Genomic DNA, 19816 nt, shown 5'->3' with positions numbered 1-19816 from the left:
ATGCTCACCAAGGCAGCATTTAAAGTCAGTAAAGTCAGTTATATTTTTATATTATTACAATTTAAAATAACAGTTTAATATAAAATGTAATAACATTAAAATATAACATAAATTATAATAATACCATATATTTTAAAATGTCATTTATTCCTGTGATGGCAAAACTGAATTTTCACCAGCCATTCAGTGTCACATGATCCTTCAGAAATCATTATAATATGCTAAATTAGGATTTTTAGGATTTAAAATGTCAGGATTCTTTGATTTACAGAAAGTTTATTTCTAAAAAAAAACAACAAAAAAAACCAGCATCTATTTGAAATAGAAATCTTTTGTAACATTATAAATGTCTTTGACACTTTGGATCAATTTCCAGTGAAACAATGTTTATATTAAAGACAATAAAAACAAATATAGTGAATGTAACCCTGTAGGCTATGCTATATATTATGTGCAAAAACATTGTAACATTACAATCTACAAACAAAAATGATGCTTTTTAATGCAGAAGTTAAATTCACTAAACTAAAAATGAAAAGAAATAAAAACAAAAGTACAGATTAATTGCATTATATTTTGATTACCCCATTACAATAGTCACTTTACAGTTACCACTATCATAAAATACACTTACTTGTAGGTTTAAAATTATACACATGGCACATTTATTGTCCAACTATTTTAGTCAGAATTATTGTGCTCTATTACTGACCCCAAACTTTCGACCAATTGCCTCAGATGTTTCTCTTAAAATTGCTTGGAAGAAATAAAAAATAAACATAAATGAGACAATTGTTGACAAAGTAAAAGTACAAAGCTATAAAATTAATGTGGATCCCCAAAGCTCAGATAATTTGATCTGGGAAGAAACTGAGTTTGAGTTCAAACTTTAGAATTTGGTATTTGACAAATCTAAGCTCAGTGTGAGACATTGCTGAGATCTCTTCTAATTCACTAGACAAGATACACAGACACAATTATTGGGGTCTTTTCACAGAAGAAACATCTGAGAAGTAGGAGACATCTAATCACATTGTTGTTGTTATTCAACAATATCAATTGAGATATTCAAATGAACTGAAATGAAATGTTGAAAGGTTTCTTTCCTCTGTGCATGCAAATCCTGCTAAACATGAGGGTTATTTCTGGCTGGAACTGGTGTTTACCTGTTGAGGAATATGCTGCTGACATCATCATGAGTTATGGGCGGTTTTTTGGAACTGGCAGCCATGCGAAGCGGTCTCAAGAAGTTGTTGACAAGGATGTGGAGTTGTTGGACGTACTCAGCCTCTGCCTCCAGCATGCTAAAGACAACTTGGTTCCTCTTTCTCATGCTCTCCGCATGTGGCGAACGGATGTAGTCCTGAATGATGGTCTTCCACTTTCGCCGACACATCCAACCCCTCAAGAAGCTTTGTACCTGATGCAGCAGTATTAATAAGAATCAATCAATAAAATCAATAGATCTGAACTAAGTAAACACGAAAAACTCATCAAAAAATATCTTGACCAATCATGAAACGTAAGACACTTGCTCTGTTCCAAAACCCAGCTGCATTTTAAGTCATCATAGTTGTTTTCAATGTGAAGCTTATTTTAAAACGTTGGAAGCATTTTTTAGCATTGCAACGAGCTCAGTGAAAAAAAAAAGCAAGATGGATGACGAGGTGAGTGGTTATAAATATTTAAATATATAAATAATTCACTTACTGTATATTTGAATAAATATTGAAAATTATCCATAGAAATATGTATTGATTTCATCCAATATAGAGTTGTGGTCATAAATTTACAAACAGTACACCTTGCAGAATCTGAAAAATGTAATAATAAAAATCGCTTGTTTTAATTTAGTACTGCCACGAATAAGCAATTTCACATAGCAAATGTTTATACCTATAGTCCACAAAACTAAATTATACCTAATTTAAACCTAAATTAATAAACAAACAAAAACAAATGAAATCAGTCACTTATGTGGTTCTATGACAGTTAGGATGCTACCTATGTAGGCAGCTCACTAGGTTTTGGACTAGAGCTGTGTAATTCAAAGCCAAAGTCTTACTTTCTTGATTTTATTGATTTCTGAATCATCATCGCTAGGAGCAGTGGTGGGATTCGACTGAATCTTCTCATTGTCTTTGAGCATTGCTGCAATCTGCAACAAAACAGAGATAAAAATGGCAGAGTCAACACTTCCTTTGAAAAAAAGTTCCTTCCCTCACTACTTCCCAGCATGCTGACAAAGTGATTTAGTCAGGCCAAATCAGTGCCAGCACAGTGTGGCACAAACACTCGCCCTATCAAAGCTCTCAGAAGCTGCTCGGGTATTTTCAGATGCTTAGGGTCCACAAACTTTCAAATTATTACATGGCCCTGCAATTTGAAAGGGAAACATTGGGGACACAAAAGAGACGGGAGCTAGCCAGCACAGTCTGTATGTGAGTACTCCATTTATTGGACGCGGACTGAAAGAGTTTATTATGCTGCGGACCAAGGATGCGACTCACACAATACATCTGGGGTCATGCATATTCAGCACACCATTTCATACAGCCAGCTCCATTTGCACTTTAAAGTAAAATGACTATTTGATCTGGCTGATGAAGTATACAGCAGGGATCATAGTTCTCCTGGAGAGCCGTTTTTTATGAGCAGAGATGCAAAGTGAAGTGCAAAGTAGTCTAGAGAAAGCTCTTCAAAACCAAATGCTTCTCACACCACTTTTCATTCTCTCTATCCTTTTCCTTTTCAGAAAAGAAATGAGCATGTAATTTGGGTCACGATAATTGACTAGTCATCCAACAACTGACTAGTCGATTTGAAGGGCAGACATTGTTTTGTGTGTGTATATGCACTCTTTTAATATTAGTTACAGTAAATTATTGTTCTTGTTTTGCAGACTAATGGCTCATGGTACTAGCTTAGCACACCATTAGTCAATTAGCCAAAAATCTTAAATTCTACATTTTCATTCACATAAAGTGTGTCCGAAATCGTGTACTGTCCTACATTTGAATTTGAATTTACTTTGCGACCGTTAAAAAAGTATGTTCTACATAGTAAGAATTTGGGTAGTATGAATGAAATTCGGACATACTACATCCGCCATGTTGTTACTGTCACATGACCTACATGCGTCAGTTGCGTCGCTTCACTGCCATTCATAAATCCTTTCCTGTGGCCTCATGGGATAGTAAAGTGTCCATCAAATGGGCACTTCAGAATCCGGGAGAAAGAAGTAGGTCATCCGGGTACTTTTTGCCGACTGTTTTTCGTATGCTATGAATTCGGACATACTACTCGCCTCACATACTGTTTTTCACATTCTATATAGTAGGGAAGTATGCGATTTTGGGCGCAGGGATTGTGTTTCTGTTTGATCAGGCATTACAAACTGCCACCCCACACTTTAAAAATTAAAGTAAAAACCTGTTAATTTGTTAACTGTAAGTTACCTTACTTTAGCAAAACTGTAAATGGTTTAAAATGTAACATTTATGGTTTTTGGAGCTACAAACTGGTTATCTGTATATTTTAAAGTAAACAGCAGATTTTGACAGAAGTAGATTGGTATATTAATATTATATGACTTTATTGTTTTATTGTCAAATTTATTAAATTTAGGGTAAAATATACGGTACCAGTATGCCATCCTGCAATACCTAAAACACCTTGTCACCATATATTTTATATTTTATTTTTTGCCAGAATTTCTGGCAACCACAGCTGCTGTTTTTTTTGATAAACCTTTATAATATATTCTGTATCAAAACATAAAATTAATTTGTGTTATTTAGTTGTTATTTGAAAGTTCAAATGTATTTTAGTTTAAGTTTTTCCAATTATACTAGTTTTTATTTTTTAATTCACTTATTTCATAATGCCAGTAATAACCACTGCATTATTTTCAATTCTGTTGTGCAAACACATCTTATGTAAACCATGTGCAGGTGAACCTGAAACCAACCTTTTTATACGGGACTTCCTTAAACAAGTTGACTAGCTGTTCAAACAGTGCATCTACTATTTAGTTTTGCACTTATTTCCCAGACAACATTTTCACTTCAGAGAGATAGAATCAACTTGATATGCAGTAAAATTGCTGATATATTCGACTGGATTTTGGCATGTTCACTATAGATAAACAATCCCTACTGCACTTTGAATTACAAATTTTACCTCTGATTTTAGACGTTCAATCTCAATCTCCCCATCTTCTATCTGTTGTCGAAGTTGCTTAGCAACTGTTTTCTCGGTCTCCACGATTTGGAGTAGATGGAGGTACTTCTGCATGAGTGTTTCATGCTCGGTGGCCAGGTTTCTGTAGCTGCACACAGAACACACACACACATGTTGGTATTGGTGGTTTACGGGGACTCTCCATAGGCATTATGGTTTTATACTGAACAAACTGTATTTTCTATCGCCCTACACCAACGCTAAACCTACCCCTCACAGAACACTTTGTGCATTTTTAGATTTTCAAAAAAACACCATTTAGTATGCCTTTTAAGCCTTTTGAATTACGGGGACACAGGTAGTGTCCTCATAAACCACCTTGATATTGTAATACCTGTGTCATACCCATGTCATTATACAAATTTGTAAATGAGGAACATCACGTTATACTAGAAATAAAGCTCATTAGCAGAGACACAGTGTTAACACGTAACCCCATAAGCACACACTTTATCAGAGCAAAACTGTGAATGCTCAAATTCAACAATTAAACAGAATTGTTGGAGCAGCGCTTATCTCAAAACAGCAAGCAAATCCAGACGCCTTCATGTTTATGCACACAGATTTAGAACTGCTGCAGGGCATCCAGAGATAAACAGCCAAAATAGTCCTCCAGTACAGACTGAGACCAGAACGGAGCACCAGCCGCCCTCATCACAAACACAGACCTGCTCTTCGGAACCACTTCTCCTTAAAAATAAACTAGACCTTCTGATTATGAAAGAGTATCTTTTGAGCGTATATTATTTAATACCTGCAAAACTTGTATGTTAAGCTGTTAATTATATCTGCTGTTACTTAATTGGTAAAATAATCAAATGCATGAACCACACATATAGTCCAAACATACACTATCGTTCAAAAGTTTGGGCTTGATAAGATTTTTTTTATGTTTTTGAAAGAAGTCTCGTATGCTCACCAAGGCTGCATTTATTTGATCAAAAATACAGTAAAAAAGCATTAGTATCGTTAAATGTTATTACAATTTAAAATAAATATTTTCTATTTGAATACATTTTATAATGTAATTAACTCCTGTGTTGGCAAAGTTTAATTTTCAGCAGGTATTACTCCAGTCTTCAGTGTCACATGATCCTTCAGAACTCATTCTAATATGCTGATTTGGTGCTCAAGAATTTCTTATTATCAATGTTGAAAACAGTTGTGCTGCTTAATATTTTTGTGGAAACTGATACATTTGAAGTATTCTTTGATGAATACAAAGTTCAAAAGAACAGCATTTATTTGAAATAGAAATCTTTTGTGATGGAAAATGTCTTTACTGTCACTTGTGATGGAATTAATACATGCTTGTTGAATACAAATATTATTTTCTTTCCAAAAAAAAAACAAAAAACAGCAAAAAACATTGAAACATTGTAGTGTATAGTGTCTTAGTAGTGACGAAAGAAATAAGTGACGTAAATTAGTCAAAGAAGTGACGAAAGTCACTGATAATATGGATGTGTTTAGAAATTTCATATTATAGCATGCTTTTTAGTGCTATTGCATCAAAATGAAGAGCAAATAATCATGGTTAGGTGTCTTATTAAAGCTGACAAAAAGGATGATGGGATATGCAGTTTTGTAACACAGACCTCATTAACCTGTAGTGTATTTTATCAAGCTTTACTGCTAGTATACATAAAATGTTAAAAGTTTACAAACTAAATTGCATAGTAAACAATCAAAATTACATCTTATTATGCTAATGCGATATGCTATTATTTTCTTCCACTATGATTCTCAAAACTCAGAAAGTCTTGGTTCAAAGAAAATCCTGATATGGTTGTGTCAATTCATACAACAACGCTCACACAAAAAGACTAAGAAAACTACTAATCACAGTAATAAACCAACAAGTCAAAACCATTATCTGATCTGATTATCTGTTTCGTTTTTAGTTTAAGTGCAAAAATGCACAATTCTTTCACCTTATTAAACAATTGGATATATTTTTGAAACGGTATATTGTATATGAATGTACAGTATTTCTCTTAACAGGGTTAACCCTTTATGCCTTAACTCTCACATGAACATAAACAAACTGAAAACATATCAAAATGCACATTTGTCCTTGACTGCATTACGGCTCTTTGTTATTAAAGGCACAACATGTTGTGCTTTGTTTGTTAGTGCCCAACAGAGAATTCAAATTCGAAGTTCATTACTAAAAACAAACAATATTCCCAACAGAACCTCTGCAACATCCAAGACTGCTTAAACAAGCTTCAGGCTAATTATAGATAATGAGATAATGGAATCTGTCCACTTCGCAAAAAAAAATCCTCCTCTTCATTTATTTTCCCCCTTCACATTAAACTGTGTGAATGGATGAGTATATGGAGCATAAACTAAAGCAGAGAATCCCGCCATTATATGAAGACAGTCTTCTTTTCTCTGTAGGCAAGTTCTTGTCTAAATCAACTCATTCCTAAGCACATCCCAACAAAGCGGGAAAAAACGTATAAGGACTGAACTTACAGGATTTGGATATAAATGCACATAAATGTATATTTCTGCAAAAAATAGAGCATATGCATAACCAAAACAGGCTACAGTAGCAACAAACATGGTAATTTAATCTATTTTCCTTCCTGTCCACTGAAGTAGACAACAGTATATAGGATTTTTTTTTTCAAATTTCACTGAAAGAGTTTACTTACCTGGCATGTGATATTGCTGCCACCCATTCATCGCAGTCCTTAACATCTTCTGTACGAAGCTCCAGAGCCTTCTGATTCTCATGGCTGAAGCTGACTGTGAAATAATACTGTAATACAGAAAGAATAGAAATGCATTTTAACTATAATACTACACAAAAAATCTCATTAACTACAGTGATGGATGAAATATGAGCCAGTCAGAGTTTATCTTAATCACCAATAAATACAAACATAAAAAAAGAAAACAAAAAGATGGTGTGTAATATATTTCTAATTTTTTATTTAGTATATTTAAAAATATTTGTATTTAAATATTTTATATTAAAATTATTCCTGTGATGGTAAAGCTAAATTTTCAGAAGCCATTACTCCAGTCTTCAGTGTCACATGATCCTTCAGAAATCATTCTAATAGGCTTCTTATTATCAAAGATTTTTTGTTATCGATATCGATGTTAAAAATGCTTAACATTTTTTATTGAAACCGTGATACATTTTTTTTTTAGGATTTTTGATATATAGAAAAAAAACAGCATTTATTTAAAAACCAGAAGGTCTCTCAAATTCACTGAGGCCCTGTGAATTTGAACTGCATTGGGCATTCCAAGAAACTGATGACAATTAGCACAAATGAATAAAAACCATGTTTAAATAAGTCTTTGTGCAGTGAACAGCATTTTTTGACAGTTTTGAATGTGGCATTTCAATGAATCTTCCAGTAAAATGATCAGCAGCCCAGCATCTCAGGATGGTACAACATAAAATATGAACAGGAAAATCCTTTGCATATGCAAATACGACACAGTATTCCATGCATAACCTCACCAAGAACACGAGAAATAATTAACTGCGTGCTTCCACCTCCCTGATTTTTCGAACTGATGACTGAGAAGGCACGAAGAGTTCAATGAACACAGAAAGGATCTGCTGGGTCTGAGTGGATGTGCCAAGGGAAACTTCCCTGTGCCTGAGATAGCTCCAGTTCTCCAGAGGAATACCATAAAACATGTAAACTGGGAGCATGGCACATTACATAACTGTATGCCACCTGTTACCTAGCAACTCTGTGCACTAGTGGCTATGGCTCTGTATGTGCTACCCGTTTCTCTACATTTCAGAAGGCCAGGCCTTAGCACTGAATCCCCAACAACCTCAATTTCTGCTGCACGGCAGACCTTCAAGACGCCTTAGCGCTGCTAAATTACATCACAGTCATTTGTCTCATACAGTGAAGACCCACTGAAAGCAGGAAACAAGTGATTGAGGGTGCAAATGCACAGATCCCTATAATATATTTGGCAAACAGTACTTAACTTATTATTCAAATAAAAGACTTGAATGGGCATCTCAGTGTTGTTTCTCTCCGTTTCAACACATTTAACCATACGTCAATCAATTCTTCAGATTTCTGCAGATTTTTCCATACAATCCATGCATGAAATGTAAAAAATTCTAGATGGTCTAGTAGGTCTGTCCATTATTTAAAAATCCAAGTCACAAAATAACATGTAAGATCTGAACTGACTTCAAATGACTTCAAGTAACCATTTTAGCTAAACTATACATAAATACATTATATCAGATTTCAAAGATCATACAAAAGACTAAACGTATTTGTCAATGTCATCCAGTTTTCTTCTACAGTGCCATAAACAACCAAACCTTCACAAAGCTTCACCGTAACAACTTTAATGATCAACTTTACTACTGTTGCTGTCTGCCACAGATAGGGTTGCCAACTGTCCCGTATTAGCCGGGACATCAAATATATTGGGCTTAATTGATGTGTCCCTTACGTGACCTCCATTGTCCCGTTTATTGACTGCTACGCTGCTCTAACCACTGATTGATACAACAGCAACAGCAGTGCTGATCACGACACTTGACTTGAGAATGATCACAGATACCTGTCATCATCCAATCACAAATTGTGTGTGTGTGTGTGTATATAAATATATATTTTTAAAAGCCCAATTTCACAGTTCTCAAATTCATTCATGTGTAACATTCTATAAAGCTTGACTGAGAGAGCATGAGCAACTAAAGTGGGCGGGGCTTAACAAACAGTCAATTGTTGTTGATCGCAGGTGCATTTAGGGATTGATCACGTTTACTGCACCAAGCAGTGAATAATTGGAATGAAGGCTAAAAGTCTGTGGTCGACATGAAATCACTCAGTAACCATTATCAGATGTTCAAGGAGTGGGACCTTATGTTTTGATTGTAGACATTTTATGAAGCTCAGTACCATATAATTCACAGATCTGAACCAAAAACAAATCTGCAAACCAACAAACCTTAAAAATTCCCATCTTTACAATCAATAAGCATCCAGTGCCCATTCCAATACTGTTTTCCATCAGTGCTGCCCAGCTGATGTCTTAGAAAAATGAAATGCTTATTAAAAACACTGATAATGAATTAATGGTAATTATATGCCTTTTAAATTGCCCATATACGTTCATCCTGCATGCTGATCTTTTACACATATGTCATATTGTTAAAATTCTCACGGTTGAAGTATGTGGTTTCTTTTACCTTTTCCTTTCCATATTTTCCTTTCTTTCAACTTACAGCTGAGTCATGAATATTCACACACCTAACTGACTCATATATGCTTTTGAGTACACACACACACACACACACACACACTAAACATAAATTTTTCTATGTGTGATCAATCAAGTGCGTTTCGCTTTCACAATGAAACACACAGCGTCACACACGGCGGGCTGGAGTGAGCGGCGGCCGGCAGGCTTGAGTAAGCGGAGGCCGGCGGGCTTGCGGCAACCACATTTGACAACCCCGGGCTGGACTCTGCTTCATCCATGGTGAAAGCCGATCCGGCAATCCATAGCGCGAAGTTGATGTATTTCCTCAGCGACTTGATTTGGGAGGTGTTATGCAAATCTTCCCACATCGTGACATAGACATGTGGGGGCGTGTTAGAATGAGCCATTTTGATTCTTAACTTTTATAAAGAATATCTCTTTGGATTTGAGACTTTAGTCTTTGCAACTTTACAGATCTTCTTTATGCACCAAGAGCTTGTAACACTCCAAAGAGAAAGGAAAAATTGAAATCGCATCATATGACCCCTTTAAAATCACAATATGGAGAACAATGTTAAAAATGTTTGCATAAATTGTTCACAAAACCCATTAATTACAGTATAAACCAGCAATAGCAAACCAAATGTGCTCCAAGCCTACAAATTAGAAAACTTTAACTATTACAAAATCAGATAATGGAGCATAAGTTGCTTCAAATAAAGGATATGACATTCAAAAATGATTGCTGTTATCTTTAAGCAGTCTGCGTAAACATAGTAAAAGAACTGTAAATAACACATTATGAAAAAGTTGCTGTATATTGTTTGAATTCAGACAGGTCCTTTCACATTCTTTCATCAGACACCCATTTATCCCTATTCTGCGACCTGTAACCTGTCACGTCAGCCTTTGCAGTGAACCATGGTTTTGGGAAAGGTAATGGCCTGTAAAGGTATAAAAGTTTACCACGATGACTGTTACAAGTCAAATCCATAAGGCACACCCTTAGGAAGATATGCTCTATTTTTTTTGCATCGTTCTTCATGTTCCCACACCTCTGTATAGGACACATTTTATTTTGTCAGTGAGCACTAATGCAAGCGCAATCTGCAAGGAGACCAAAATAGCAAACATCAGTAAGTCTACATGCATGCTCATTCTGTTGAGTTGCAAAAATGAAGCTGTTCCCAAAAGGAAGATGAGTGTTTTGCTATAAATGGGCCCTGACCCCTCAGAGGTACTGAACAGAACAAATTTAGCCCAAACAGCGTTAGCATTAATGAAGGAGGCGCAATGCACTGCTACATGCTCCCACAACACACACACACCATCTCTCCAACCACTCTTTTTCTCATGCAAATAGGAGTTGCCATAGGAACCATGGGCTAAAATGCAGATATATTAAAGAAGGGCCAATAAATTAATGGTAGAGCAGAGTGATTGGTATGTAAATATGACGACAATGAAAGGAAAGGTAGTGGGATGGTTTTCAATAAAACACAAATTTGTGTTGAATACACCAGTACGCAGATTGCCCAAAAGCACCTTTGTGCTGAGTAAGTGTTTTTTTAGATTAGAAAATAGCATCTAGAAACACCGCAATCCAAAAAAAAACAAAAAACAAAATTTTATTAGAAATTAAAATGGATGTGGGGACCGGCCTGCAAACTATATAATATGTGCATCCCACAGTGAATTGGGTAGATTTTTTTTTCCCTAAAAAAGGAAGTAAATATACACCTGCACACCTGTGTAGCACCAAACTCTAGATTAATTAGAGCGTCCCACTTTTTGCTCCTGTTTCTGTGAGTTGGCACTCCTGGAGAAAGAGACTGTATAATGCTAAATATGAATATGGAACAAACACTACATTAAGGGGCCATTTACACGACAACGGCCCTGTCCCAAATGGAACACTTCATGTGCACTTGCAGTCTTACAGACTTACAATGGCCGCCGCGTGCGCGTGTCTGTTAAGTCCACAAGACCGTAGAGTGTCCCATTTGTCATTTTAGCGTTCAGAAGGGTGCTCGTGAGCGCCCCCTTTTGCGGCCGTTATGCGCCCTCAATCCGCACTTCTGCCAAGTCCGCACTGGTGCGAGGTCCGTAGCAGACTTCTACCCGACAGTCAAAGCGGCATTACGTCACGAAAGTGCAGACTCAGAGGAAGACCGTGAGGGTTTAGGGTGCCATTTGGGACAGGGCCAATGTTTTCAGCCAAAAACAGGAAACTTTTTATGCGTTTTGCCTGTTCGTTTACACGACAACGGCGTTTTGGGGACTGAAAACGCATATTTTTGAAAACGGGTTTCACAGTGCAAGTTTTTGAAAACGCCACCATTGCCATTTCCGTGTAAACACCCAAAACGTGAATCTTTGAAAACGGTGACACACACAAACCCTTATTTTTGGATAACCCTTTTTCTTTAAGACACTGACATTTTTTAAATTATGAAGTTAATGAAATAATTGAAATCAAATGAGAAAAAGCAGTGTTCTTACTCAAGATGCATGAATTGTGAGCAATATTAATGTATCATTACTATGGGACTCGCTATCTGCTCCATTAAACATGTAAACAAGTGTATGCATACAAGTGAAAGACCGATGAAAACATCTATATTGGCAGCTCTGCTCAAGGCAAGTAGCAGTAAAGCATTACATTATTTCCTTTTTGGTGAAAACACAAAGCTTGTCAGTGTAAAATGATTTATGCAAATGAGTTACACTGAATGACATTACAGTGTGCATGCCTAATATAAAGGGTGAAGTGTGCGTGACTGTCAAACATTGAGTCGTTGATTGTTAGGTAATGTCGCTCTAACTACGCTCTGTTCTTTAGAGGATGACTGACATGCACAGCATCAAACTCCATGCTGCATCCTGCTTCGTCAGCACTGGGACAGCTGTTCACAGGAAGGTCTTAAGACTCTTTTTGAATTGCGGTCCTTACACACAGAGATAAGCACTGCTGAAGACATAGCCAGGCAGGTTTAACTAAGGTAAAACATCTTCAGCTATGTCAGTTTCCATCATTGGCTAGTACTAGTAGTCAAAAGTCATGCTTGTAAAACAAAGAAGAACTGATGCAGCTTTTCAGAGGTTTTGTTTCAGGATCGCCTGGTAAACTGTGCTAACTACTGTATGCTTCAGATCACCATATGGTTGCAGTGATTAAGTGGCTGTCGCATCAGGTTGCTGAATATTAAAGGTGCATTCAGTAAGTTTTTGTTTACATTTTACTGGATTTTATACTGGCACCTATAGGTTAACACTGTTTTTGCTCCTTTTTGTCAATACTTATTATTTATGTCGTGCACGCATCTATAAAGTCCACATTCTAGGACTACATCCCAACAAATTTTGTGTGCTGTTGGGGGTTCGTGCTGGTGCGCAGTATGTCGCGAGCTCGCTCCCTGTATAATGCAATGCAGCTGTCTTAGACAGAGACATTTGGTGGTGTGCTGGCCATGGCCACCACTTGTCCTGCCGTTTGTCCTCGCTCTGTGGAGCTGCGGGTCATCACTTCAGCATGGACCGCTTAAGTGGACATTTTATTTTCCACTCGTACTGATTCTTCTTGGACTGTCTGGTGGATCATGCACATGCTTATTACCATGAACTTAAATGTTTATAGTTTAGAAACACAAAAATTATTATTATTAATACAGTACTATTATTGTTATTATTATTAGCAACCAGGTCCAATAGAGTTCAACAGTTGTGTTCCTGAAGTAAAAAAAAACACAATTAATTTTCTCCATTGGGGAACTGATTTAATGATAACTTATAAACCTTGGAAGATAGATCGACTGTGAGCTACGAGGTTGTTGATTTTTTTTGTTGAAGCCATAGCCCACATCACATATAACTACATTATCCATGAATCTGCAAAAAAAAAAACACAATCAGAGAATCACAACAAGCAGGACATGATTGTGTCTTCTCCCCACACTCTCAAACGACATCTTTAAATCAGTGGTTTTATATTTATCTATTGTTTTTTATTTAAATCACTTGCAATGCTTCATGGGATTGTACTTCCTTCCCTCATTAAAGACACACAGTTTTGTACCTTTGTCTTTTTATCCGACTTTTGCTTCAAATTACAGTTTTTGTGATTCACCTTAGCTGGCTGGTCAGGTTTAAGGCTTTTAATGAAGACTTTTTTTTTATTCTTATGGGACAAATACTTCCTTCGAAACATTTGGGATAATGTAAGTACACAAGTCAGCAAAATATATAACACTGTTCTAATGGTTTTTGGATATTTTAATTAAAAAATCTTACATTTTGTGCCTTTAACCAAGGCTGCAAACAAAAAAAACAAACAAAAAAAAGTGGGCGGGCACTTTTTTATGCATTACACTGTTGGTCATGTGATCTCAACATGGTGGCCTCCATTAGAAGACCACCCGATAACATGTAGAATAAAGCAGCTTTTCTCATATTAGTGATGACAAATTCACCTTATTTTTTGGCTCGGCCATTTGTACATTTTATGGGTCTGGCTTCCTGTGTCATCTATTTCCTGCTATTTTTAGCTGTACAAAACGGCTTACTTTCGAGTTGAATAATAAGGTGGATAACATTTTAATCATATAGGCCTATATGTCAGACATTCGTTTCTTTATCTCTAACACATTTGAAGTAAAAGAAAAAAAACTGAGTGCACCTTACGTCATCTTTTATAGGAGCAAAAATCTATTTTCCTGTAAAAAATAATAATACATAATCACTCTGAACTCAAACAAGGTTGGCACAAACCACATTGTTATAAATAGCCTAACTATGTTTCGGTGACAATAAATAGCCTAGACAAACTTCTTTGAAATATGTGAAAAAAATAAAGATAATAGACCTATGACATCTTTGAAGGAGTCACAAGGTTTAGCCTAATCAGCAGCATGTCAGTGTTGGACAACAATAGAGAACATCAAATGCGGCACAACACCTTTTCAGGCGCCGAAACAATGTCTTGTGAACATAAAGTTCAATTTTGGGAACGATTTGTTATTAAACACGTTGTGAAGACGCAGTTGCCAAGGTAGGATACTATTAATATCAGCGCGGGAATTAAATCAATACGTCAAACAGACTGCGATTCTACGCCAGTTTTCCGCATGATGGCGACTCTGAGGTTTATAAAGTGCTTCTCTAGCGTCATTTTCTCTCTTGTGTGAAAGCAGAGAGCGGAACAATCGAAACTTGCATGTCTCTTGAGGAGAAACGCTGATAAATAACAACCTTTTTCCTGGAAAGCTAAACGGATATCAAACGATGAAAGACACTGAACTTAACTACCGCTAGCGTGACTGGCAAACAAGTTCTCAGCATAAAGTAGCCTACTAAAATAATTCTGTCATTCCCTCTCCTTCATGTTGTTATATATTCTGATAGACAAATGCCAGGCATAATGTTAGGGACTCACAGCATCAGTCACCATTCACTTTCATTGTATCTTGTTTCATACAATGAAAGTGGACGGTGACTGAAGCTGTCTTTCTTTTTGAGTTCCACTGACGAAAGTAAGTCATAGCTTACAGGTTTGAAACAACATGAGGGTGAGTACATAAAGACAGCATTTTGACTGTTTGGATGAACTAGACCTTTAATGACAAAGAACATAAACATAGGCAGCTAATATTTGTAATTAATTTAACCATAAGCAATCTATCATGCATGTAACATCTACGATGGCTTTAAACACAGTGTCATCTCGCAGAAAAGACGCTCATTTCCAAGGATAAAAGACATGACAGATAAACCCTATTAAACAAACAAACGAAATACCAGGTGCAAAAATCCCCGAGCACCGAGCAAAGCAGCAGATGCTGCCTGGCGGTAAAATTGTTGGTTGTCTCGAGCGCATGCTCATCATCTTTACGCATAAAACAAACCCCCAGTCGCTGCTGGCTAGAAACAGAATGACCATTTTCAGTTGTCTTACCCCAAAAGTAACTCTATTCTAACGCTCTGTATTAGTATTACAGAAGTATGAAGCAAAGTTGTCATTCCGTTTGTTTCGTACCTGTTTTTCTAAGCACTCCTTGGCTGACAGTGAAGGTTTGGGAGAGGGCGACCTGTCACACACGCATCCCTCCAACAGGTATAATCCCGAGGGTCGCGAGCTGGACTCGCTCTCAAAATAAAAAAGCATATTTTGCAACAGAGCAAACCACTTGGTGTGCCATTTTGTGTTGTCGGAGCTCTTTTTGCTTAAGCAGCCTCGCCTCGTGCCATCTTTCTTTGCCAAAAGACCCAGGTAGGTGACATGACCATCATTAAGTCGAATTCCCTTCTGCATTTTTGTGAAGAAGGTGCTGGTTTGGGGGGAGGGGGGGAGGCTTGTTTTGGTCCTTACATCTTCTTAGCGCGAGATCCCCGAGTAGACAGGCACTTTCTGGATTAGAAACGAAGCCTGGCACGTTCTGCCCATCCACTGCAACCACCGCTTTGGCATGAAGTAGAGAAGAAGCGCAGAGAAAAACGAAGAATGCCAAAGTCTACCATCGTAATGTTGTCGAATGCGTGCAAGCTTTGGGAAAAGATGCAGAAATGCCACCCGTTACCTCTTCTGTGACGCTATATATATATATATATATATATAAACAATAAAAATAACACAATAAATATACACAATAAAAATATTTAGGACCAGATTTTGCATTAAAACGTCTATTCAACAAATAACGATTTATTGCTAACAGGTGTTTCACGTCATAACTATTACTACCGCTGTATCAGAAACAAGCACCAGAACTCTCCTATAATTGTTGAAACTATAAATATAGACAGGGAATGAATTAAAATATAAAACTATAAATAAAAAATTTAATTATAAATAATTATCTACGTACGTTTAAATGGACAGTTCACCCCTCTTCTGTGACGCAGTGAGCGGGGAGAATTAGGCTACAGTGTATGCGAGTGATGTTTTGTCGCGTTCTCACGTGAAATTCTCTATAAACCAGTGAGCGCGCTCACTGCTGAATGAGGCAGTGGCGTCACGTGATCAGGCTTCAGCACCTCGGACAGAGAGACAAACGTACTTTTACAGTCGCTTGAGTTCATTTTAGATCTGTTGCACAGATTATGACAGATTGCTTCGTGCGAGGAAAACCCCTCTTGAACCTGTATTGCATTTAATGTTACCAGATATAGATTACTACGTGCCATGTTTGCACTAAACGTAACGCATAATCGGCATCTGAAGTGGCACATATACCACAAACGGTGCGTTTCAATGCTGCATAGAGGCGGCATAATATAGCCCATTAAAAATAGCTGAAATCTTAATGGCAGAAATAATGCTACACAAAGGAGAGGCTGTGCTAAATTGCGAGAATAGTCACTGTTATGGTCTTTATTAGGCACTGCAGAAATACTTCTTAGCCATACATCCACAATCAAGTAGCTACATCTTGAGTGCCATATTCACCCTGCTATGGAAGTCAATGGCTACCGTCAACTGTTTGGTTACCAACATTTCAAAATGCCGTCTTTTGTGCTCAACAGAAGAAAGAATCTCATACTGGTTTGGAACAACTTGAGTGTGAGTAAATGATGACAGAATTTTCAATTTGGGGTGAACTATCCTTTTAAGGCTGCACTGATGCTGCATTTTATTTACTGAGAAGCAACACAGCATCAGAGCTGCCTTTGATGCTATGGGCTGAGGTGGGTCAGAGCTGGTTATGTTAATATATGCAAATGTGTTTAACATAACTATATTGAAAAATGCCTCATGATTATCAAAATGCTCCTCTAATCAAGCATCTTTTTTCGGAAGGAAGGCTTACGTTTCAACAAAATCAATTGAAACTGCTTCAAAAGCATTATTGCCATTGGCATTATCATTTAAGCTCACTAAACATACTTATTACACGTTCAGAGGTATTATTGTTCCTTAAGGTAGCTCTAAATTATTTCATGGCTTGTCCGACCAATGCATTTATCTGTAATCAATTGTGTGAATGATCATTAGTGGTCAATTTGAGGTAAATCATGCAGGGCTTTGCTCAGTTAATCAAAGAAGCATTAGCTAGAGTGGTACACCTCCTGCCTCCCTGCAGAAAACGCTTGTTTTGCATCTCTCAGGGTTGTTGCACTTTCAGTGCTCCCTACGAAGATTTCTAAGAAAAACATTTGTCTTTGAAGATTCTTGTAAAATACTAATTTTGTATTAAACAGTTCACGGAAGGGCTTAAACCAGCACTTAGTGTTCACACTCAAACCTCACAATAGATGACGGCTATTTCTGCTCAAAGGCAGCAGCTCCTTAAACATCTCTATCATTTCCTCTTCTTTATTTCCTGTGATTGTTGACACCATGCCTGTGATTCACCATAAGCAGAAATTTTTTTACCAAGCACATGCTCGTAATGCCTCCATTCAGCCCTTTCCTGTAGAGCAGTGGCTCTCAAACCTCTCCATGAAGTACCCCCAGCACTGCACATTTTGTATGTCTCCCTATATCTGACACACCCACTTCAGGTCTTGCAGTCTCCACTAATGAGCTGATGAGTTGAATCAGGTGTGATAGATGAGGGAGACATACAAAATGTGCAGGGCTGGGGGTACTCCAGGACAGGTTTGAGAACCACTGCTGTAGAGATATGACTCCTGACTTCCTTATATATTAAAGGTGATGTCAGCGATTTCAACGAATACCACACATAATATGGCTCTGCCTGACAGATCACTGAAACCTTTTGTACACTTTCAGGTTTGGTGTTTTGGAAAGAGGGTGTGTGGTGTCTGAAGTTTCACCCAATCTATTTTCTAAATGCATCTTATTGATGTTATTGTGAATTTATCCATGCATTTTTTAAATTAAAAAAAAAAATTTTTTTTTTTATTATGAGCCTGTAATTTTTAATCAGAATGTTATAACTCTATCTTCCAGTGAAATTAGACTTTTTTCTGCTTATACATGCCGGACTTGTCCAGTCATTTCATTTGCTTAAACCTGATCCTTTCTTAAAACTTGCCTCCATTATGTTTTTGGGTTTTGCTCTACAAAAATATGTCATACCTGCAGCACTCTATATGGACAAAAAGGTGTCTCTACTTGTCTTACATTGCGACTTTAATAGTTCCGCCAAAAACGATTTATGCAGTTCTCGGTCAGTTGTCTTTTTTTTTTTTTTGCTCCTTATTTGTCACTATTGCATGAAAAGAACTGCATAAAGATTCTTCAGCTTCATCCGTTGTGTTCCACTTAAAGTACAAAGTCATAGATTTAGAAAAATAGGCAGTAATATATCTAAACTTGTGGTTCACCATCTGCATGGTTTATCTTGTGTGGAATGATTTATTCTCCATTCTAAAAAAGATCTGAAATATTAGGTTAAGATTATCATGCAGATTCATCCAGAGTTAATGAGGTAATTTAATTACAATCATAAAGTTTCTAATTGTAATTAACAGGAATTTTCTCGCTGTTTGTCTGCTGAGAACTGCTGGGTGTTGGATGAAGAAGGTAAAGGTCAATGCACACTTGATCGAATTCAGGAGAGTACTAGGCATCCGACGCTTTGACGGACCCTGGTCCAAGTCATCCTTACCATCCACCCCCACCAATGGCTCACTGGATTAAACAGCTTGCCTTTTTCATTGGCAATCAATTGGGGAACCATTTATCTGGGCTCATCAGGACCTGTGACGTGCCATCGTCTGATGCTCCTCTTTGTCTCAGCGCTAATGTGGCTGAACAATAAAACATGTTCTAGCACACAGGCAATATGCTCCTTTAAGCACCCAATTTGTTTAAAAGGCACAGGCTTTAATCTGGCACTGTCAGTCTGCTGGCTACTTCACTGATGAGATTCATTTATGACTTTATCCTTTTTGTTATCTGCTCTCCCTCAGAACTACACTCATAAATCCTCACAGTCCACCGTGACAACTATTTGAATACATAAAGACTTGTCCCTTGATAAGATATTTAATGCAGAATTAACATTAACATGGATTACCTGGTTACATTAACAAAACAAATGAAAATAAAAGCAGCAAAAGAAAAGAAGCAAATAAATAAATAAATAAATATATATATAAATGTATATATATATATATACATTTAGATTTTCAAAGTGCCAGACCACTGATTCGTCAAACCTGCTTTCCTGCAGTCTGTGTTCTTCTGACTTCTGACTATTTTGTAGTAAGTAGCTAACGAATATGCTTCGGGGAAATGTATCGGAGTAAAAGTATACATTTTAATTAGGAAATGTAGTGGAGTAAAAGTAAAAGTTGGCAGAAATATAAAAACTCAAGTAAAGTACAGATACTCCCAAAAAATACTTAAGTACTGTAACGAAGTATTAGGCTATTACTTCGTTACAATACACCA

The 19816-nt window shown here is 36.9% G+C and overlaps 1 protein-coding gene across 1 annotated transcript in view; it reads right to left on the bottom strand.

Annotated features, from left to right (window-relative positions):
- The window catches only part of LOC107715192 (ras-specific guanine nucleotide-releasing factor 1-like), a 35915-nt gene extending 19884 nt beyond the window's left edge, over positions 1 to 16031 (bottom strand). Inside the window, exons 1-5 of the mRNA XM_016521249.1 lie at positions 15491 to 16031; positions 6909 to 7015; positions 4183 to 4330; positions 2066 to 2158; positions 1167 to 1420 (exon numbers count right to left, since the gene is read on the bottom strand). Coding sequence (XP_016376735.1) covers positions 1167 to 1420; positions 2066 to 2158; positions 4183 to 4330; positions 6909 to 7015; positions 15491 to 15766 — 878 coding nt within the window. The 5' untranslated portion in view covers positions 15767 to 16031. The remainder of the gene's footprint in view (positions 1 to 1166; positions 1421 to 2065; positions 2159 to 4182; positions 4331 to 6908; positions 7016 to 15490) is intronic.
- Between the last annotated feature and the right edge of the window lie 3785 nt (positions 16032 to 19816).

This window comes from Sinocyclocheilus rhinocerous, unplaced genomic scaffold (genome assembly GCF_001515625.1).
Source record: "Sinocyclocheilus rhinocerous isolate Xijiao unplaced genomic scaffold, SAMN03320098_v1.1 scaffold659, whole genome shotgun sequence".
NCBI lineage: Eukaryota > Metazoa > Chordata > Actinopteri > Cypriniformes > Cyprinidae > Sinocyclocheilus > Sinocyclocheilus rhinocerous.
Note: the sequence above shows the minus strand (reverse complement) of the source record. Positions and strands in the feature narration are given on the sequence as shown.